At 49.6% G+C, this 19,956-nt stretch overlaps 1 protein-coding gene across 1 annotated transcript in view; it reads right to left on the bottom strand.

Annotated features, from left to right (window-relative positions):
- The window catches only part of nrxn2b (neurexin 2b), a 1,731,499-nt gene that overhangs the window by 1,576,754 nt on the left and 134,789 nt on the right, over positions 1 to 19,956 (bottom strand). The window contains exon 3 of the mRNA XM_078532738.1: positions 183 to 212. Within this exon, the coding sequence (XP_078388864.1) occupies positions 183 to 212 (30 nt within the window). The remainder of the gene's footprint in view (positions 1 to 182; positions 213 to 19,956) is intronic.

Genomic DNA, 19,956 nt, shown 5'->3' with positions numbered 1-19,956 from the left:
AACAAAAAAAGCGATTGGCTCATTCTCAGGCAGGTCAAAGGTCTAGCTACAGTGTCGGATGTGGGCCAATCTGAAGAGGACATGATTTCAGCAACAATGGGGGAGAGAGAAAGAGAGAGAGAGAGAGAGAGAGAACAGAAAGGAAATGGTAGGTCAAATAAAAGGAAATAGAAAGGTCATACCTTGGCTGCTTAGCATCAGGTGAGCTGGACCTTGAGAAGAAAGAAAGTTAACAGAATAAAAAAAAGGTCAAAACTTACGGGAGAACGATTAGTTTTGTTTTGTCACAATTACAGCGTCCACTTGTGACAGACATCCCCACTGAGCTGTGGATGTCAGAACTAAAATGAAACACTTAGAAAAAAAAAAAGCATTTCCCAACCAGCGGTTGCCAACGAATGCTTTTTTTTTTGTTGTTGAAAAAGTTAATGGAATAAGCACAGAAACACAAAAGGATAATTCCCCAATCTCACCGCGGGTATTGCCACGCACGCGTGTTCAACGCTCGAGGAGGGGGGTGGGGGGGTGCTCCGCAGCTTGAGAAGGGCGCCTGCGCCCCGGGGAGAGACTGGCAGAGCGACGGGTCTCCGGCGGGTTCAGTGCCGGGCGGGGAGGCAGCGAACTTGGTGAGTTTGGCCCTCCCCAGAAGTCTCCATCGCGACCTCGCGCTGTACGCTGGACAACCCCGCCCCCATTATTGGCCACAAGAGGGTGGTCCTCGTACCATCACCGCCGTCAAACCCCCCCCACCCCCTGCATCGCCACATCCCTCCCCACCTCGCCACCCCATTAATGGTTGACGGGGATTCGTGGATAATCAACGTTCCCAATTTTTTGTGTACATTTGGAACCTTCTGCCACTGGGGGGGGTTTTTTTTTTTGTAATGCCGCATGCCGAATTTATTCATCCTCGGTTAACCTGCGTTAGCCCAGGAGCGGGAAGTGCCAATCTTTGCCTGGCAAAAGTTTCTCACAAGACCACAAAGAAATCAGAGCAGGGGTAGACCACTCGGCCCATCAATGGAATGCTCCTCCATTCAACGCAACCATGGCTGATTTTGGGCTTCAACCCCATTTTCCCGCCTGCTTCCCATGTCCCATAATTCCCTGAGAGACCCAAAATCTGTCAATCCCGCAGCCTTGAGTGTATTCAGCGCTGGAGCATCCACAACCCTCTGGGTTAGAGAATTCCAACGATTCACAGCCCCTCTGAGTGAAGTAATTTCTCCTCATCTCGGCCCCTTATCCTGAGACCGGGCCCCCCCCTCCTCCGTGTTTTAGATTCCCCCGACCAGCGGGAAACGATCTCTCAGTGCCCACCCTGTCACAACCCCTTCAGAATCTTAAACAAAAACAGAAAACTACCGGGAAAAACTCAGCAGGTCTGACAGCATCTGTGGAGGGAGAAACGTTTCGAGTCCGCATGACCCTTCTTCAGAGCCGTCTCGGGCTCTTCAGAGTCTTGACGGTTTCAGTGAGATCGCCTCTCATTCTTCTAAACCCCAGGGGAATATCAACCCAATTTACTCAGCCTCTCATCATAGGGCAACCCCCTCATCCCAGGGACCAATCGAGTGAACCTTCGCTGTACTGCCTCCAGTACAAGTCTATCCTTCCTTAAATGTAGAGACAAAATCTGCACACTGTATTCCAGATGTGGTCTCACCAAAACCCTGTACAACTGTAGCAAGGCTTCCTTATCCTTATACTTAATACTTGTACCGGCAGAGGAGGTAGACAATTTATAATGGGGGGGTGGTTCCACTCTAGATCATTTCTGGGTGCTGCCTGGATGAGCAGCCTTTTATAGTTAGTAGGCCTGCACGATCACCTAGGGCGGGAGCCTGCTCAGACTTTCACTTCTCAAAGCATCTGGCACCTCATTCCAATAAGTCAAAACTGGAGAGACGATAACCGGGAACATGATTTTCTACACAAGTAACTTCCGTTCCTGCAGGGTGTCAGGTGGACAAAAGGTAGCAACCACGGTGGGTGGAGAAACTAGTATACAGCACAGATAAGGACTGGCTGATCCAACCAGCTGTGGTGTTAATTTAGAGCCCCCCTCCCCCTACAACGCACTGGTGGGGACATGGGTGCGATAAAAGATCGAAGGGGGCGGAGAGGGTTTCTCACCAGTTCTCTGCCTCCTCGCCCGTGAGCGCTGATTCCAATGGATGCAGTTCAGGGCAACACCGTGACACCTTGCCCAGGTGCCTTTCGTTCAAATCGCTTCTATTCGTGGTTATCATATTCACAAAATGCAGCAGCCGCGGCAGGTGAAGAACCTTGTACACAGCGCCACAAAGACTGGCTGATCCAACCAGCTTTGGCATTAATTTACCCTGGACAAAAGGTTAGTGTGCAGGTAATTAGGGAAGCTAATAGAACGTTACCGTTTATTGTGAGGGGAATTGATTACGAAAGTAGGGAGGTCGTGCTTCAGTTGTGCAGGGCACTAGTGAGACCACATCTGGAGCACTGGGTGCAGGATTGGTCACCTTATTTAACAAAAGATGTAAATGCGTCAGAAGCAGTGCAGGGAAGGTGGACGAGGCTAATGCCAAGAATGGGCGGGTCATCTTGTAAGGAAAGGCTGGACAGGTTAGGCTTGGAATTTAGAAGTGTAAGAGGCAACTTGATTGAAACCTTTAGGGGAGGGTTTTCTGCATGTCGGGCGGGCCGGTCGGGAGCGGGCGCAGACTCACTCGCCGCCCGCGATCGGCCGCACGCCCCCGTTTTATGGGGGCGGGGCCTTAGCATGATGCAAGGCGGGTAGCACTACCTGTGCAGGCGGAGGGGAGGAGGGAGAGTCGGAGAGTGCGCTCTTTCACGCGTGCCTGCGAAAGGTTGCAGAAACCTCCCTGAGGCTCAGAGCTGCCTCAGGGAGATTGAGTACATCATAAAAGTTCATAAATAACGAAGCTAGAAATTATTCAGACATGTCCCCTCATGTGACGGTGTCACATGAGCTGGGGCACGTTTATGGAATCGTGCACAATGTATTTATTTACTTATTTAATAAAACCTTCAGGAAACCTCATCCCGCCCGTGGTTGAGGTTCCCTGAAAAAACGCGAAGGCCACTTGGGCTCTTCGCCCACCCCCTCCGCCAGCCTTAAGGTTGGACGGGCACAGCGCTGTTAATTATCTAAATTACTTCCCTGATGGCCTTAATAGGGCCTTTGACAGTTCGCGGCGCGCGCCCACCGAACGAAAGGTCTAAATGACGCGCGATGACGTCGGGACGCACGCCCGGAGTCATCTCGCATCACATTGCGCGTCGGGCCCCGCCCCCCTCACGCCGACGTCAAAATTCTAGCCTTAAGATCCTGAGGGGGGGGCTTGACAGGGTGGATGTGGTAGAGGGTGTTTCCTCATGTGAGAGAATCTAGAACGAGGGGGGTCACTGTTTAAAAATAAGGGGTCGCTCTTATTTCTCCTCTATTTTCTCTCAGAGAGTCGCGAGTCTTTGGATTTCTCTTCCTCAAAAGGCGGCGGAAGCAGAGTCTTTGAATATTTTTAAGGCAGAGCTAGGTAGATTCTTGATAAGCAAAGGGGGTGAAAGGTTATCGGTGGGGTAGGCAGGAAGGTGGGGTTGAGGTTACAGTCAGATCAGCCACGATCTTATTGAATGGTGGAGCAGGATCGAGGGGCTGAGTGGCCTCACTCCTGCCCCTAATTCGTATGTTCCTATGTTTGCACAGTGGGCATCAGCCAGATATTTAACCGTGGAGAGCATCGCACCTGATCGCGATTGTGTTCTGCCTTCATGTCGGACAGCGCTGTATGTCCACCAGCTTTGCTTGGATCACCAGCATGTGGTGACACAGTGGTGTTGCAACTGGACTAGTATTCCAGTGACCCAGGATAGTGCTCTGGGGACCTAGGTTCAAATCCTGCTATGGCAGATGGTGGAGATTGAATCCAATAAAAATCTGCAATTAAAGGTTTGACAACCGTGAAACCATTGTCTTAAAAACCCAACTGGAAATCTGCTGTCCTTACCTGGTCTGGTCTATGTGTGACTCCAGCGGTTGACACTTAACTGCCCCCCATGGCCTAGCAAGCCACTCAGTTCAAGGGCAATTAGGAATGGGTAACAAATGCTGGTGGAGCCATGAATGAATTTAAAAAAACAAATTGCTGACCAGCACAGTTACATTTGCAACTTAACCTACGACAGATTGGGAGTTGAAGCTGGGACCAGTGTGGGTTGGGTACTGGTACTGACTGGATACACAAGGGGGGGAGCCCAGCTTGGTGTTTTAAAGGTACATGTAATACATTGTGCTGCTCTTCAGCAAATTCAAGGCTATCTTTAATTTAATTTTCCACTTGGAGAAAATTGGCAACCAAACTGTGCAATGGTTTCTCTCCACACTTCAAATGCTTTTCGAGATTAATTACATAAAGAGCTTCCATTACTGAAAATCAAATTATGGTTGCAAGGAAGTTCCTGAGCACGAGAATGACAGAAATGCTAAAACGTGCACAGAACCTTGGTTAGAACTCAGCTGGAGTTCCTATGCACAGTTCTGGTCTCCATATGATAACAATGATACAGGGACACTTGCGAAGGTGTAAAAAGAGATTTAATAGTATGTTTTTTTTTGATTCATTCAAGGGACATGGGCTTCGCTGGCTGGGCCAGCATTTATTGCCCATCCCTAATTGCCCCTTGAGAAGGTGGTGGGGAGCTGCCTTCTTGAACTGCTGCAGTCCGTGTGGTGTGGGTACACCCACAGTGCTGTTAGGGAGGGAGTTCCAGGGTTTTGACCCAGCCACAGTGAAGGAACGGCCGATATATTTCCAAGTCAGGATGGTGAGTGGCTTGGAGGGGAACTTGCAGGTGGTGGTGTTCCCATGTGTCTGCTGCCCTTGTTCTTCTAGATGGAAGTGGAAGTGGGTTTGGAAGGTGCTGTCGAAGGAGCCTTGGCGAGTTGCTGCAGTGCATCTTGTAGATGGTACACACACTGCTGCTACTGTGCATCGGTGGTGGAGGGAGTGAATGTTTGTGGTTGGGGTGCCAATCAAGCGGGGCTGCTTTGACCTGGATGGTGTTGAGCTTCTTGAGTGTTGTTGGAGCTGCACTCATCCAGGAAAGTGGGGAGTATTCCATCACACTCCTGACTTGTGCCTTGTAGACAGTGAGCAGGATTTGGAAAGTGAGGAGATGAGTTACTCATCACAGGATTCCCAGCCTCTGACCTGCTCTTGTAGCCACAGTATTTATATGGCTGGCCAAGTTCAGTTTCTGGTCAATGGTAACTCCCAGGTAAGTAGGGGGTTCAGCAATAGTAATGCCATTGAATGTCAAGGGGTGATGGTTAGATTCTCTCTTGTTGGAGATGGTCATTGCCTGGCACTTGTGTGGTGCGAATGTTACACGCCACTTGTCAACCCAAGCCTGGATATTGTCCAGGTCTTGCTGCATTTGGAATGGATTGCTTCAGTATCTTAGGCACTGGTGCTGAACATTGTACAATGATCAGCGAACACCCACATTCCTGACCTTATGAAGGAAGGTCATTGGTGAAGTAGCTGAAGATGGTTGGGCCTCGGACACTACCCTGAGGAACTCCTGCAGTGATGTCCTGGAGCTGAGGTGACTGACCTCCAACAGCCACAACCATCTTCCTTTGTGCTAGGTATGACTGCAACCAGTGGAGAGTTTTCCCATTGACTCCAGTTTTGCTAGGGCTCCTTGATGCCACACTCGGTCAAATGGGGCCTTGATGTCAAGGGCAGTCACTCTCACCTCACCTGATACCAGGACTTGAGGAGTTATACCCTTCGGCAATGACTGAACAGGTATGGGCTCCTTTATCCAGAAAAGAGAAGACTTGGGTGGGGGGGGCGGTTGACCAGATAGAAGTCTCTTAAATTGGGAAAGGGTTTGAGAAACTAAGCGCAGAGAAGATGTTTCCACTCGTGGGTGAGACCAGAACTAAGGATCCTCAACATAAGGTAGTCACTAAAAAATCAACTGGGGAGTACGGGAGAATTTTTTTTAATGTTGTTTCACGGGGTGTGGGCATTGCTGGCAAGGCCACCATTAATTGCCCTCGAACTGAGTGTCTCGCTCGGCCATTTCAGAGGTAGTTGGGAGTCAACCACATCGCTGTGGGGTCTAGAATCACATGTAGGCCCAGACCGGGTAAGGACGGCAGATTTCCTTCCCTAAAGGGGGGCATTCGTGAACCAGATGGGGTTTTTACTCCTTTGCCCAGAGAGCAGTTAGACTGTGGAACTCACTGCCGTAGAGAGTGGTTGAGGCGAATAGGACAGGTACATTTAAGGGGGAAGCTGGATAGACACATGAGGGAGAGAGGAATAGAAGGGTATGGTGACGGAGGGGGAGATGAAGAAGGTGGGGGGAGGGGAGGAGGAGGCTTGTGCGGAGCATCAACACCAGCACGGAGCAGGTGGGCCGAATGGCCTGTTTCGGTGCAGGAAATACTTGGAAGGCGTTTTGAGCTCGCTGCTTTACAAAGATACTGAATGAGTTTCGTGGAGTTCCAGGAACAGGGGGGATCGAGTTTGAATGCATTTGAAAATGGGATAAATTAGGAAATGCTTTGATTTGAAAAGAAACACGTAGCTTTAATGGCCATGACTGTCTGAAGGCTGGGTTACCCCTTTATATTTTTTGGCATGGTGGGTGCCTAAAATAAGAAGAAAAAGGTCATAAAAACCCCATCTGGTTCACTCATGTCCCCTTTAGGGAAGGAAATCTGCCATCCTTACCCGGTCTGGGCCTACACGTGACTCCAGACCCCACAGCGATGGGGTTGGCTCTTAACTGCCCCTCTGAAATGGCCAAGCGAGCCACTCAGTTCAGGGGGCAATTAGGGATGGGCAACAAATGCTGGGCCCTGCCAGCGATGCCCGCATCCCCGTGAAAGAATAAAGAGAAACCGAGTGACCCCTAACAGCACTGAGGCTTACTTGGACTGCGAAACTCCTTTTCCTCCATAACCCTGGCGGCCTACACAATCCATGGTAACCACACCTCTGCCGCTCGAGGAACCTCGGCTCCAAGCTGATGAGTTTGGAGTCCGAACATCAGACGCCGCGATGCCTCAGGGAGGGGGGGAGTGTAGTGTCACCCGGACGCTTTGTCCCAGGAAGCTGTCCCGCACCCCAAGCTAGGCACTCCAGATTTGGTCCCTGGTTAGGGACAGGAGGGCGTGGCTGTGAGAGTGGCAGGTCTAGGGATCCAGGAAGTGGCAGCGGACGAGTCTCAGCCCTCGCAATTGCCCAACGCGTTCAAGGCTCTTGCAGCTTGCGCGGGCAGGGGCTGCAGGGAGGATAAGCATACAGCACCATGGCACATGGGGGCCAGTCAAGTGGGGTGTAGGGGAGAGCAAAATGGAGTGTATAGGGGACAGTATAATTAAGGGGGCTGGACACTGTTCTCTGTAGCTGAGACCACGGGTCTCGAAGGATGTGTTGCCTGCCCGGTGCCAGGGCTAAGGTCATCTCAGGTCTAGTGAGGAACTGGAGTGGGAGGGGGAACGATCCAGTGGCATTGGTACCAACAACATTTTAAGGACTAAGTAAGAGGTTCTGCTGAGGCGCATGAGCAGCGAGGGACTATATTTAAAAAGTAGAACAACAAAGGTGATAATCTCTGGATTACTACCAGAGCAATGAGCAAATCGGCACAGGGTCATCTCTTTTTTATTCGTTCATGGGAGGGGAGGGGCGTCGCTGGCTCGTCCAGCATTTATTGCCCATCCCTAATTGCCCCTTGAACTGAGTGGCTCGCTCGGCCGTTTCAGGGGGGCAGTTAAGAGTCAACCACGTCGCTGTGGGCCTGGAGTCACATGTAGGCCCAGACCGGGTAAGGACGGCAGATTTCCTTCCCTAAAGGGGCATTAGTGAACCAGATGGGGTTTTTTAACAAAAGTCAACAATGGTTTCATGGTCAATCGTTAGAATTTGATTGATTGAATTCAAATTTCACTATCGGCCATGGTGGGATTCGAACTCAGGACCCCAGAGGGATAACCCTGCGTCCCTGTGATTCCTAGCCCAACACCACTACACCACCGCCTCTCCTGAAAAGACCAGAGAGTTGAATGTATGGCTCAAAGATTGGTGTGGGCGAAATGGGTTTTGGCTCATGGGGACTCGACACCAGCCCGAGGAAAGAGGGAGCTGTACTTTTGGGACAGCCTGCACCTGGAACGTGCTGGGGCCTGAGTACTGGGGTAGGGGGCGTGGGTTGGGAGTGGGAGGTGTGGGGGTGGGTCATGTGAGGGAAATTTGGAACGTTCAAGAGAAAGGTGAAAGCAGTGGCACAGGGTAGCAATGGGGTTAATGATAACCAGAGTGTGACAGGAGGGGATGGCAAATCAGGTCTTTAAGTGGTAAAAGACAAAATTAAAGGCTCTTCATCTGAATGCACACAGAATTTGTAATAAGCTGGCTACATTAATAGCACAAATAGAAATAAATGAATATAACGTGACAGCCATTACACAGACAGGGTTGTAAAGTGACCACGGCTAGGTCCCAAACATTCAAGGGTATTTGACATTTGAGAAGGACAGGGAGAAAGGGGAAAGAACGAAGAGGTGGGATAGCTCTGTTAATAAAGGATGAGACCAGTACAGCAGTGAGAAATGATCATGGTTCAGAGGCTCAAAATGTAGAAGCAGTTTGGGTAGAGATAAGAAATAGCAAAGGAAAGAGGTTACTGGTGGAAGTGCTTTATAGGTCCCTTGACAGTCGCTACACTGTAGGACAAAACAAAAACCTAGAAATACTTGGGGCTTATAAGAGGTACAGCAAAAATTGTGGGAGATTTTAATCTCCATATAGATTGGACAAAACAAATTGGCAAAAGCAGCCTGGAGGATGAGTTCATAGAATGTTTGCGGGACAGTTTCTTAGAACAATAAATTCTAGAACTATTTTAGACCCAGTAATGTGTAATGAGACAGGGTTAATTACTGGTCTCATAGCAAAGGATCCTCTAGGTAAGAGTGATCATAACATGATGGAATTTCACAATCAGTTTGAGGGTGAGAAGCTTGGGTCTGAAATTAATGCCTTAAACTTAAATAAAGATAATTACAATGATAAGAAAACAGAGTCGGCTAAAGTGGAATGGGAAAATAGGTTAAAGGTAAGACAGTAGAGAAGCAGTGGCAGGTATTTAAGAAGGTAATTCATAACTCTCATCACAGATATATTCCATTGAGAAAAAAAGATGTTAGGAGAAGATGCACCATCTGTGGCTAACTAAGAGAGTTAAGGGTGGTATCAAACTAAAAGAAAAGATGTCCGATGTTGCAAAGATTAACGGTAGGCTCCCCATAACCCTCGACTCTCCTTTCGATCAAAAATCAGTCTAACTCAGCCTTGAATATATTAAATGACCCAGCCTCCACTGCTCGTGAGGGGAGGCAATTCTAAACTCTAACAAACCTCTGAGAGAGAAAAATTCCTTCTCATCTCCGCCTTTATTTTGAAACTGTGGCCCCTAGTTCTAAACATCTCCACGGGGGGGAAACATCCTCCCAGCATCTAACCTGTCAAATCTGCCCAGGTTCTTAAATGTTTCAATAAGATCAACTCTCGCTCTTCTAAACTCCAGTAGGTAGAGCGCCACCCTCATAAAGACAACCCCTTCATCTCGGGAATCAGCCAAGTGAACCTTCTCTGAACTGCTTCCAATGCAAGTACATCCCTCCTTAATTAAGGGGACCAGAACACAATACTCCAGATGCCGTCTCACTGAGGGCCTGTACAGCTGTATCAACACTTCCCCACTTTTATATTCTATTCCCCTTGCAGTAAAGTCAACATTAAATTTGCGGTCTGTCCGCAAGAAAGACCCAAACCTCCCTGTCGCTTGCCATTTTAACACTCCACCCTGTTCTCTTGCCAACATGTCTGTCCTTGGCTTGCTGCATTGTTCCAGTGAAGCCCAACGCAAACTGGAGGAACAGCACCTCATCTTCCGACTAGGCACTTTACAGCCCTCTGGGCTGAATATTGAATTCAACAACTTTAGATCTTAAACTCCCCCTCCCCCCATCCCCACCCCGTTTCTTTTCTCCCCCCACCCGCTTTTTTTTCAATAATTTATATAGATTCTTCTTTCCCCACCTATTTCCATTATTTTTAAATCTAAAACTAAAACCTTTAGTCTTTCCACCCCACCCCCACTAGAGCTGTACTTTGAATATCCTGTATTCCATTCTTAATTAGCACTTTTCTCAGACAAAGACCACCACCTTCAACACCTCTTTGACCCTTTTGTCTCTGACATCTTTTGATTATCTGCTCACACCACACCCTCAATGTGTCTCTTCCCCCCCGCCCCCCACCCACCTTAAACCAATTTATATTTCTCCCTTGTTGAAACTATGCTGCAGTTCTGCCGAAGGGCCATGGAGGCTCGAAACGTTGACTGATTTCTTCTCCGCCGATGCTGCCAGACTTGCTGAGGTTTTCCAGGTAATTCTGTTTTTGTTTTGTATTAAATTTACCTTCCTAATCTCTTGCTGTACCTGCATGCTACCTTTATGTGATTCATGTACCGGGACACCCAGGTCGCTCTATAACTCAGAGTTCTGCAGTCCCTCTCCATTTAAATAATATGCTGTTTTTCTATTCTTCCTGCCAAAATGGACAAGCTCGTGTTTCCGCATATTATAACCCATCTGCCAAATTTTGGTCCAGTCACTTAACCTAACTATGTCCCTTTGCAGTCTCTCCGTGTCCTCCTCAGAACTTACTTTCTTACCTATTTTCGTGGCCTCAGCAAATTTAGCAGCCGTACATTCAGTCCCTTCATCCAAGTCCTTCCTGTCGATTGCAAACAGCTGAGGCCCCAGCGCTCATCCCTGTGGCACTCCACTGGTAACAACAGCTTGTCAACTTGAAAATGATCCATTTATCCCCACTGTCTCCTCTCGGTGAGCTAACCAATCCTCCACCCGTGCTAACGTGTTAGTCCCAGCAGCATGAGCTCTGATCTTGTGCAGTAAGCTTTTATATGGCATCTTAGGCTCATAGGCGTTTACAGCACAGATGGAGGCCATTCAGCCCATCATGTCCTTGCAGGTCAACAAAGATCTGACTACACTAGTCCCATTTTCCTGCACTTGGCCCATAGCCCTGGAGGCTATGGCAACGCAATTGAATATCTAAATACTACTTAAATGTTATGAGAATTTCTGACTCAACCACTCTTTCAGGCAGTGAGTTCCAGACTCCCACCCACTCTCTGGGTGAAAAAAAAATTCTCCTTAACTCCCTTCTTAGCCTTCTACCTCTTACCTTAAATCTATGCCCCCTGGTTATTGACCTCTCTACTAATGGAAAAAGTGCCTTCCTATCCACCCTATCGATGCCCCTCAAAATCTTATACACCTCTACCAGGTCCCCTCTCAACCTTCACTGCTCCAAGGAAAACAACCCCAGACTATCCAATCTTTCCTCATCGCTCAGACCCTCCAGCCCAGGCAGCATTATCGAATGTTTTTTGGAAATCCAAATACATCACATCTACTGGTTCCCCTTTACCTACCCTGCTTGTTACATCCTATAAGGACTGTAATACAGTAAACGCAATTTCCCTTTCACAAAATCATGCTGACTTTACCTGATTGTATTATGGTTTTCTCAATGTCCTGCTATTGCCACGTTAATAATGGATTCAAGCATTTTCCCTGTGACATAGTGTTAGGCTAACTGACCACAGTTTCCTGCTTTCTGTCTCTTTCCTTCCTTGAATAGAGGTGTTGCATTTGCAGTTACTCATCCTCTCCTGATAGGCATACCTTCACGTTTCTGGTATGATCCTTGTAAATCTTTCTTTGTGCCCTTTCTCGTGTCTCCATATCTTTCTTATAATGTGGCATCCAGAATTGTACACAGTGCTTTGGAGGTGAGTAATCCATGCTGGTAACTCTGAACGGATAGCTGAGATCAGCAGAGTTCTCCAAGATATGATTAATGATCATTACGGAGATATTTTCAGTGGACTACCTGAGATTTATGACTAACACCTCGTTCCTTCGGAAGTCAGGGTATTCCAAAGGATGAGAGAGCAACAGGGACAGGAGAATATCAATTGGTATTTAATATTGAGAAATCTGTGCTAATAGCCCTGGTGCTAAAAATAGCTAATATGATTACACAGTGAGACATATATCAATAGGTGAAGTGAAGCAGCAAGGTAATTTGAAACAAAGTATGCTGTCAACCTCTCTAAACTCTAGTCTACAATTTCTCCCTCTGACACCACCTCTTCCATTGTTCCTTCCGAGCTCAAAATACTCTAGCTACATACTTTCTGCGCACATATATTTATTCAGTTGAAATTGAAAGTAAATTGCACTTAAATTTGTCATCATAGGTGTTTGGAATTTTACCACCCTCATTCTTCTCATCCCCTACAACGTACAGGGTAACCTAGCGGATAATAGCCTAAAATTTGGCTTCGCCTAACCACCATTTAATGTTCCGGCTCAGTTCCCCGCTAATGCTCGTCATCTTGGCTCAATTGCTAGGCCATAATGCATCATAGGATTGTGCATTCAAGACCTGAGGTGCACAAGCTCAGCTGATGCCTGTTGAGAAATTGTGATTGTTGGAGGCAGTAAACTCCAGGCGAGGCTTCAAATAATGGCCTTGGAGAGCGCTATGGAGTCATTACCACACAGAAGGAGGCCATTCAGCCCATCAAGTCCACGCCAACTCTCTGTGGAGCAGTCCAGTCCGCATCATTTCCCCCGTTCCATCCCTCCCCGGCAAATTTATTTCCCTCGAGCGCCCACCCAATTTCCTTTCCAAATCATTAATCATCTCCACTCCCACCACCCTCGTGGGCAGCGAGTTCCAGGTCATCAGCCCTCGCTGCGTAAAAAGCTCCTCCTCACCTCCAGCCCCCGCCACCCCCACACATCTTACACAAAACCTTAAATCTGTATCCGCCCCAGTCCTTGTCCCATCAGCCAATGGGAGCAGCTTTTCTTTGTCCACCTTATCCAAACCCGTCATCATCTTGACGGCCTCTATCAAATCCTCCCCCTCAATCTCCTTTGCCCCAAGGAGAACAACCCCAGCTTCTCCAACCCCCTAACCCCTGTCGCTAAAATCCCCTCATCCCTTGGGACCGTTCTGGTCAATCTCCTCCGCACCCTCTCAAGGACCCTCGCCTCCTTCCTAAGATGCAGTGACCAGAGACGGACACAATACTTTAGTGGGGGCCAAACCAGAGCTTTATAAAGGTTCAGCAGGATTTCCCTGCTTTTGCACTCGACGCCTCTATTTATGAAGCCCAAGATTCCATATGCTTTGCTGGCCACTCTCTCAATATGTCCTGTCACCTTCAAAGGTCCCAAGAACATGAACCCCCCCAGGGTCCCTCCATCCTTGCACAATCTTTGCAAAAGAGATGCACCAGAATGGTACCAGGGGTGAGGGACTTCAGTTACGTGAGGCAGCCGGGGTTTTTCCTCTTCGGGCATTTAAGGCTAAGAGGGGATTTAATAGAGATGTTCGAAATTACGAGCGATTTCTGACTGGAAGAATCTGGCCAAAGGGTGGGGAACCAGAGGAAACATCTCTGCTCCCTCTTAGCCCCATAAGGATGAAAGGTTAAATTTCTTTTGGGCATTTTTTAAAAATTCATTCACGGGATGTGGGCGTCGCTGGCTGGGCCCAGCATTTATTGCCCATCCCTAATTGCCCCTTGAGAAGGCGGTGGTGAGCAGCCTTCTTGAGCCGCTGCAGTCCCTGTGGTGTAGGTACACCCACAGTGCTGTCAGGGAGGGAGTTCCAGGATTTTGACCCAGCGACAGTGAAGGGACGGCCGATATATTTCCAAGTCAGGGTGGCGAGTGCCTTCTTGAACCGCTGCAGCCAAAGTGTCTGAGTTGTTTGAACCTCTTCTACTAGTCCCTTTACTGGGCACTAGTTAGGCCACTCAACACCAACACTGTCTGTTTATAACCCAAAATTAAAAGCTTCAATATATGTTCTGGACCATGATTTTCAGACTAATAGCAGCCTCTTACCTGAAGCAGATGGGTGGCCCTACCAAGATGGCAGAGCATCAGTGTAACTAAGGCAGGAGGTAACCTGACGTTATTTTCAGGCCATGGATTGCCCAACTTAAGTTGGTTAGTTACAGGCAAACTCAATCCCAGGCTGAAGTGTTGGCGTTTTTTGAAGAGACCCACTTTGGATCCCACCTGAAGAGTGTCACTTTCAGCAGAAGGCTCATGACGTTGGCCAGGCCTTACCAGCTGCAAGCGAGGTAGACCTGCAGTCCCAGCCCGTGTTTCTGAGCTTGTTGCTCTGGGTCCTGAGATCCGCTAGAATGCCTGGGACGTGCCAATTCCCACAAAATACAGCTGCTTCCCACCCCACCCGCCACATACCGGGAGGGGCGGGGGAAAGGAGGGCCGACCCTCTTAACTCGTCACTCGCCTCACGGCCGCCTGTGGCATCTTGCGGCTTGCAGAAACGGCTGCCACCTTTGCCCGGCGTGGCAATCGGTGGCTGGACCGACGCGATTCATCCTGTGCGAGGCGCCGATGGAACACTCACGAGTGAAGCGAAAGGAAAAGGAAAAACCTGAATTTATACCACACTTTCCATGGCCACAAGACGTCCCAAAGCACTTTACAACGAATGAAATGGCTTCGAAGTGGTACTCACTATTGTGGGAAACGTAGCAGCCAATGTGCGCACAGCAAGATCCCACAAGCAACAACGTGACGGTGACCAGATAATCCGTTTATGTGATGTCAATCGACGGGCAAATATTGGCCCAGGACACTGTTGGGGGTGGGGTGGTGTTGCTCCCCTGCTCTCCTTCAACACAGGAGCTTGTTGGGATCACAGCTTGCTGTGTGAAAATTGGCTTCCGCGTTTCCTACATTATGATAGTGACTTACACTTTCAAAAGTAGCCGCTTGGTATTAGAGAATGTGGGCGCGGCTGAAGAACGAGACATGCTGTCGAACTTTTTCGCCTTGCACTCATCAGAACAGAATCGCAAGAGTACCAAATCTCAAAGGGAACAACAATTTATACGGCATGAGAAGAGAGTTGCTAATTGGTCAGCACGTGAGCTCTGATTGGTAGAGGTGTTGCCTTGGAGAACGCACCAGGGAACAGTTAACCGCCAAACCCATGTTTAAGTTCAAACCCAGGGAAGTGGACGCTGACTGGTCAGGGCGTTGCCACGGGGAATGAATCAGGGAATGGCGTGGGATCTTCTCAGATCGTCCGAGGGGGCAGATGGGGGCCTTAGTTTCATGAACCTATCCAAGAGACCGTCTCCGACATTGCAGCACTGGAGTAAGAGCCCAAACGCTTTGCCCTCAAGTCACTGGGGGTGGGGCTCTGACCCAAAATCAGGTTACTTAGAGACCGAAGTGCTACCCATGGGCCCACAGCTAACATTCTGAGATAAAGTGGTCTATAAATGGAAGCACGCGTCCTTTTGTTTTAGTTTTGTCCATTGTTTGTACCATGCCCTAGACTTCCCACTTGCTCAAAGGGTGTATTAGGAACGCCATTTGGTTGGAAACAGTGAAAGGCACCATCTGCCTGCACAGGCCAACGCTAAAGATCACTGTGAAGAAAGAAAGAGCTTTCATTTGCCATGACCTGGCAAAGAATTTTACAGGCAGTGGCTCGTCCCTGAAGTGCTGTTGTCTAAGGCCAGCAGGGTGTTTTCCAACAGGGTGCCAGCCAGCATTAGACCCTCAGCCGTTGATGCCAGCACAGAAAAAAAACAATCGGCGTTTGTGCCAATGTGCTGGGCGCCCGTGAACTGGCACCTTTGAAAACATGGCAGCGCTGCAAAGCAATCCAACGTTTGTGACCATCTCTGAGCTGCTTTTGAAGGGCAAGTAAGTATAAACCAGAGACTTGCATTTAAAAAGCGCATTTCGCAACCTCAGGATGCCCCAACCGGCCTCTCTGAAGCACTTCTGAAGTATTGCCGGGAAAAGAGGCAAACTGTCGAAGATTTACTGTTTGCACTCAGCAGGGCCAAATCTCAAAGGGGATTTATACTGCGTGAGAAGGGGCAGCTGACTGGTCGGCAAGTGGACTCTGATTGGTAGCGGCGTTGCCATAGAGGATGTACCAGTGAACAAGTTAACGGCGAAGATTTTATTTGAAGTCAAATCGGACAAGTCGACCCTGATCGGTCAAAGCATCGCCACGGGGAAATGAGCTAGGGAACAAGGGGACAGCCATTCCCTGGTTCATTCCTCACGGCAATGCCTTGACCAATCAGAGTCCACTTGCCTGGTTTGAATTTAGACAAAGGCTCGGCAGTTAACAATTCCTTGGTGCATTCTCCATGGCAACGCGTCTACCAATCAGAGGTCACTTGCCAACCAATCAGCACCCTCTTCTCCTGCAGTATTAGCTGCTGTTCCCTTGGAGATTTGGTATTCTTGCGGCTCTGTCCTGTTGAGTGCAAGACGAGAAGCCTCGACAGTCTCTTTTCTCAGCAATACTCAAGTTCTATACGACCAAGCGGCTGCTTTTGATGTGTCGTCACTGCCGGAACGCAGAAGCCAATTTTCGCACAGCAGGATCCCACAAACAGCAAGGCAACGATAGCCAGCTACCTGTTTTAATGGCGTTGATTGAGGAATTAATGTTGGGCCAGTGGGGGAGGGCAAATGGCTAGCGCAGGTTCTTTCAAGCCCATCTTAAAAAGCAAGTGGAAACTCAGGGGGATTGAATATAAAAGTAGGGAGGCTTTGCTTCAGTTATACAGAGCCTTGGTCAGACCACATCTGGAGTACGGCATACAGTGTTGGTCTCCTTATTTAAGGAATGACGCAAAAGCGTCGGAAGCCGTTCAGAGAAGACTGATACCTGGAACGGGCGGGGTTGCCCTATGAGGAAAGGTTGGACAAGGCTAGGCCCTGTATCCGCTGGCGTTTAGAAGAGTGAGAGGCGACTTGATCGAAACAGGCAAGACCCTGAGGGGCCTTGACCAGGTCAGGGCGCGGAAAGGGTGTTTCCCCTCGCGGGAGAATCGAGAATCAGGGGCCGCCGTTTAAAAATAAGGGGTCGGCCCCTTGCGGAGCAGACGAGGGGAAAGGTTTTCTCTCGGCGGGCAGCGAGTCTTTGGAACTCCCTTCCTCAAAAGGCGGCAAGGGGGCTGAGTCTTTGGATATTTTGAAGGCGGAGATTCTCGATACACAAGGTGGGGTGGGGGTGAAAGGTTATCGGCGGAGGGCAGAATGCGGAGTTGGTTGGGGGGGGTGGGGGGAGGTGTGGGGGCGACGATCGGATTAGCCATGGTTATCGAATGATGCAGCAGGCTCGAGGGGCCGAGTGGCCTACCCCTGTTCCTGATTCGTACGCTCGCCCGCTCAACACCCCAGAGATGTTAGTACAGCGTTCCGACCATGCTTGCAGTGGGATTGCCGGCTTAGGTTTCGTCTCTGGAGCGGGTCCCGAACTGGAGGCAAGAGTGCGCAACCCATTGAGCAAGGCCTGGCATGCTAAGCCTATCATTCGTTTAGGATATCGCCATTGTCCTCAGCTTATGCTTAAAAGTCTTATTTTCCAGCTTGATCCACAGCAGATTATAATATTACGATGAAAATAAGAAATTACTCGAAATTTTAAACCTTGCATGCTTCGGGGAACAATATATATTAATCACATTTCACGTTGAGTGTATTTGGCTTTGCAGAACAAGAAAAGAATTATTTAATTAAGTGGGCTCAGGTACAGAACAAGCAGGCTGAGCAACTTAGCAACCCTTTCATCGCAACGTAGAATAGCGCAACACAAGAGGAGGCCGTTCAGCCCATCGATTGCGCCTGCTCTGTCAAAGTGCGATCCAATAACTCCCCCCCACCCCCCACCTGTTCTGTCTCCATATTCCTGCCATTTCTTTCTCCTTCAATTATTTGCCCTGTTCCTTTTGAAGGCTGTTGTTGAATCTGTCTCACCCGCCCTGTCAGGCAGCGTACTCCAAATCCTAACCACTCGCTGCATCAAAAGGTTATTCCTCATGTCGCCTCAAGTTCTGTCGCCAATCGTCTTCCACCTGTGCCCTCAGGTTATTGCCTCCTTCTGCCAACGGGAACTGTTTCTCCCTATCTACTCTTTTTTTTCATTCATTCACGGGGACGTGGGCTTCGCTGGCTAGGACCGGCATTTATTGCCCCGTCCCTAATTGCCCCGTTGAGAAGGTGGTGGGGGTGAGCCGCCTTCTTGAGCCGCTGCAGTCCCTGTGGTGTAGGTACACCCGCAGCGCTGTTAGGGAGGGAGTTCCAGGATTTGGACCCAGCGACAGTGAAGGAACGGCCAAGTCAGGGTGGTGAGTGGCTTGGAGGGGAACTTGCAGGTGGTGGTGTTCCCATGTGTCTGCTGCCCTTGTCCTTCTGGATAGTAGTGGTCGTGGTTTCGGAAGGTGCTGTCTAGTACCCGAGGTCCATTCTGCTTCTAGCGCACCTGCCAAACCCCACCACCCCCGGCAAAGGATCATTAACCCGAGCCACTCTCCAAGGGCGTGGGTGTGCAATCCAGGTTATAAGGTGGAAGAGATCTTGGTGAACATCCCTTAAATCAAGTCATCTGGCCATTCGTGCCATTGCCATTTCTGGGATCGCACTGTGCGCAATCGGATCGAAACAACAACGAAAAAACACGATTTGCATTAATATAGCGCCGCTCTATGGAGTGTTAGCTGCAGCTCAGTGGGAGTCACAAGTTGCCAGGTTCAAGACTCACCCCCACACCCACCCTGCCGCCCTCCCCCGCCACCACCCCCGGGCAGAGCCTGAGCACTACAAACATGCCTGGCTCTCCGACGCAGCACCAAGGGAGTGAGGCACTGCTGGTGGCGTGTACACAGAGCCCTACCCAGCAGTCAGATAGACAGATACTCATCAGCCTAGATACACAGACACCCAGCATTCCAGATAGACAGATAATCGAGCAGTCTAGACGCGCAAACTCCGAGCATTCCAGATAGACAGATAATCGAGCAGTCTAGACGCGCAAACTCCGAGCATTCTAGATAGACAGATAATCGAGCAGTCCAGAGACACAGACACTGATCATTCCAGATAGAGATAATTGAGGATTCCAGCCAGATACAATGGGCATCCGGTTTTCCCCAGTGTCCTGGGACCAACATTTAACCCTCAACCAACATGACTAAAAACCAGATGATCTGGGTCACGTTGTTCGTGTGGGATCTTGCTGTGCGTGAACCGGCTGCCGTGTTTCCTACGTTACAGCAGGGACTACGCTTCAAGAGAAGCCCTTCGTCGGCTGCTGAGTGCTTTGAGGCATCCTTTGAGGCCGTGACGGGCGCTACATCAATGCAAGTCTTCCCTTTAATCGGCTTTTTGAAAAACCCGGCCTCTTTGGTCAAGTTTGTGGTCCCCCCCCGCGCACTAACATCTCTCCACCTGGCTCGGCGTCAAATTGTGTTCGGTCCTGCCAGGGCCGAAACGCCCGTGGGGGTGGTTTTACCGCATTGAAGGCGCTACACAAATGCAGGTTGTCAAGCGCTCCCGAACAGCTGGCAACCAGGCGACTTGTCCCTACAGGGGGGTTGGTGGGGGGGTTGGGGGGGGTGGGGGGGGTGGGTCAATGACTCGGTTCAGCCTTGCAAATCACGCGGGATCGGCTCAGGGATTGGACATCCCCGCGCGCCCGTGAAGAGCTTGTTTACGCAAAGAAACATAAAATAACTCGTGGGGACTGGTCCAAGAGCCCCGGGGGGGGGGGGGTGAACCGGCCAGCTTTGCTGTTCGCCATCTGGGCCTTTCCCCAGGGTTGTTAAGTCCTGTCACTGTACGAGCGCTCTCTGCTGCGCAGACCGGCTGGTGGGGCAGAGGTCAAAAACAGCATCTGCGCCATCATCGTCTGTTCGCAGAGTCCAGAGCGGCACAGCAGCCCACGACCAAAATCCAATTAAAGAGCT

Source organism: Cetorhinus maximus, chromosome 31 (assembly GCF_964194155.1).
Source record: "Cetorhinus maximus chromosome 31, sCetMax3.hap1.1, whole genome shotgun sequence".
Lineage (NCBI taxonomy): Eukaryota > Metazoa > Chordata > Chondrichthyes > Lamniformes > Cetorhinidae > Cetorhinus > Cetorhinus maximus.
Note: the sequence above shows the minus strand (reverse complement) of the source record. Positions and strands in the feature narration are given on the sequence as shown.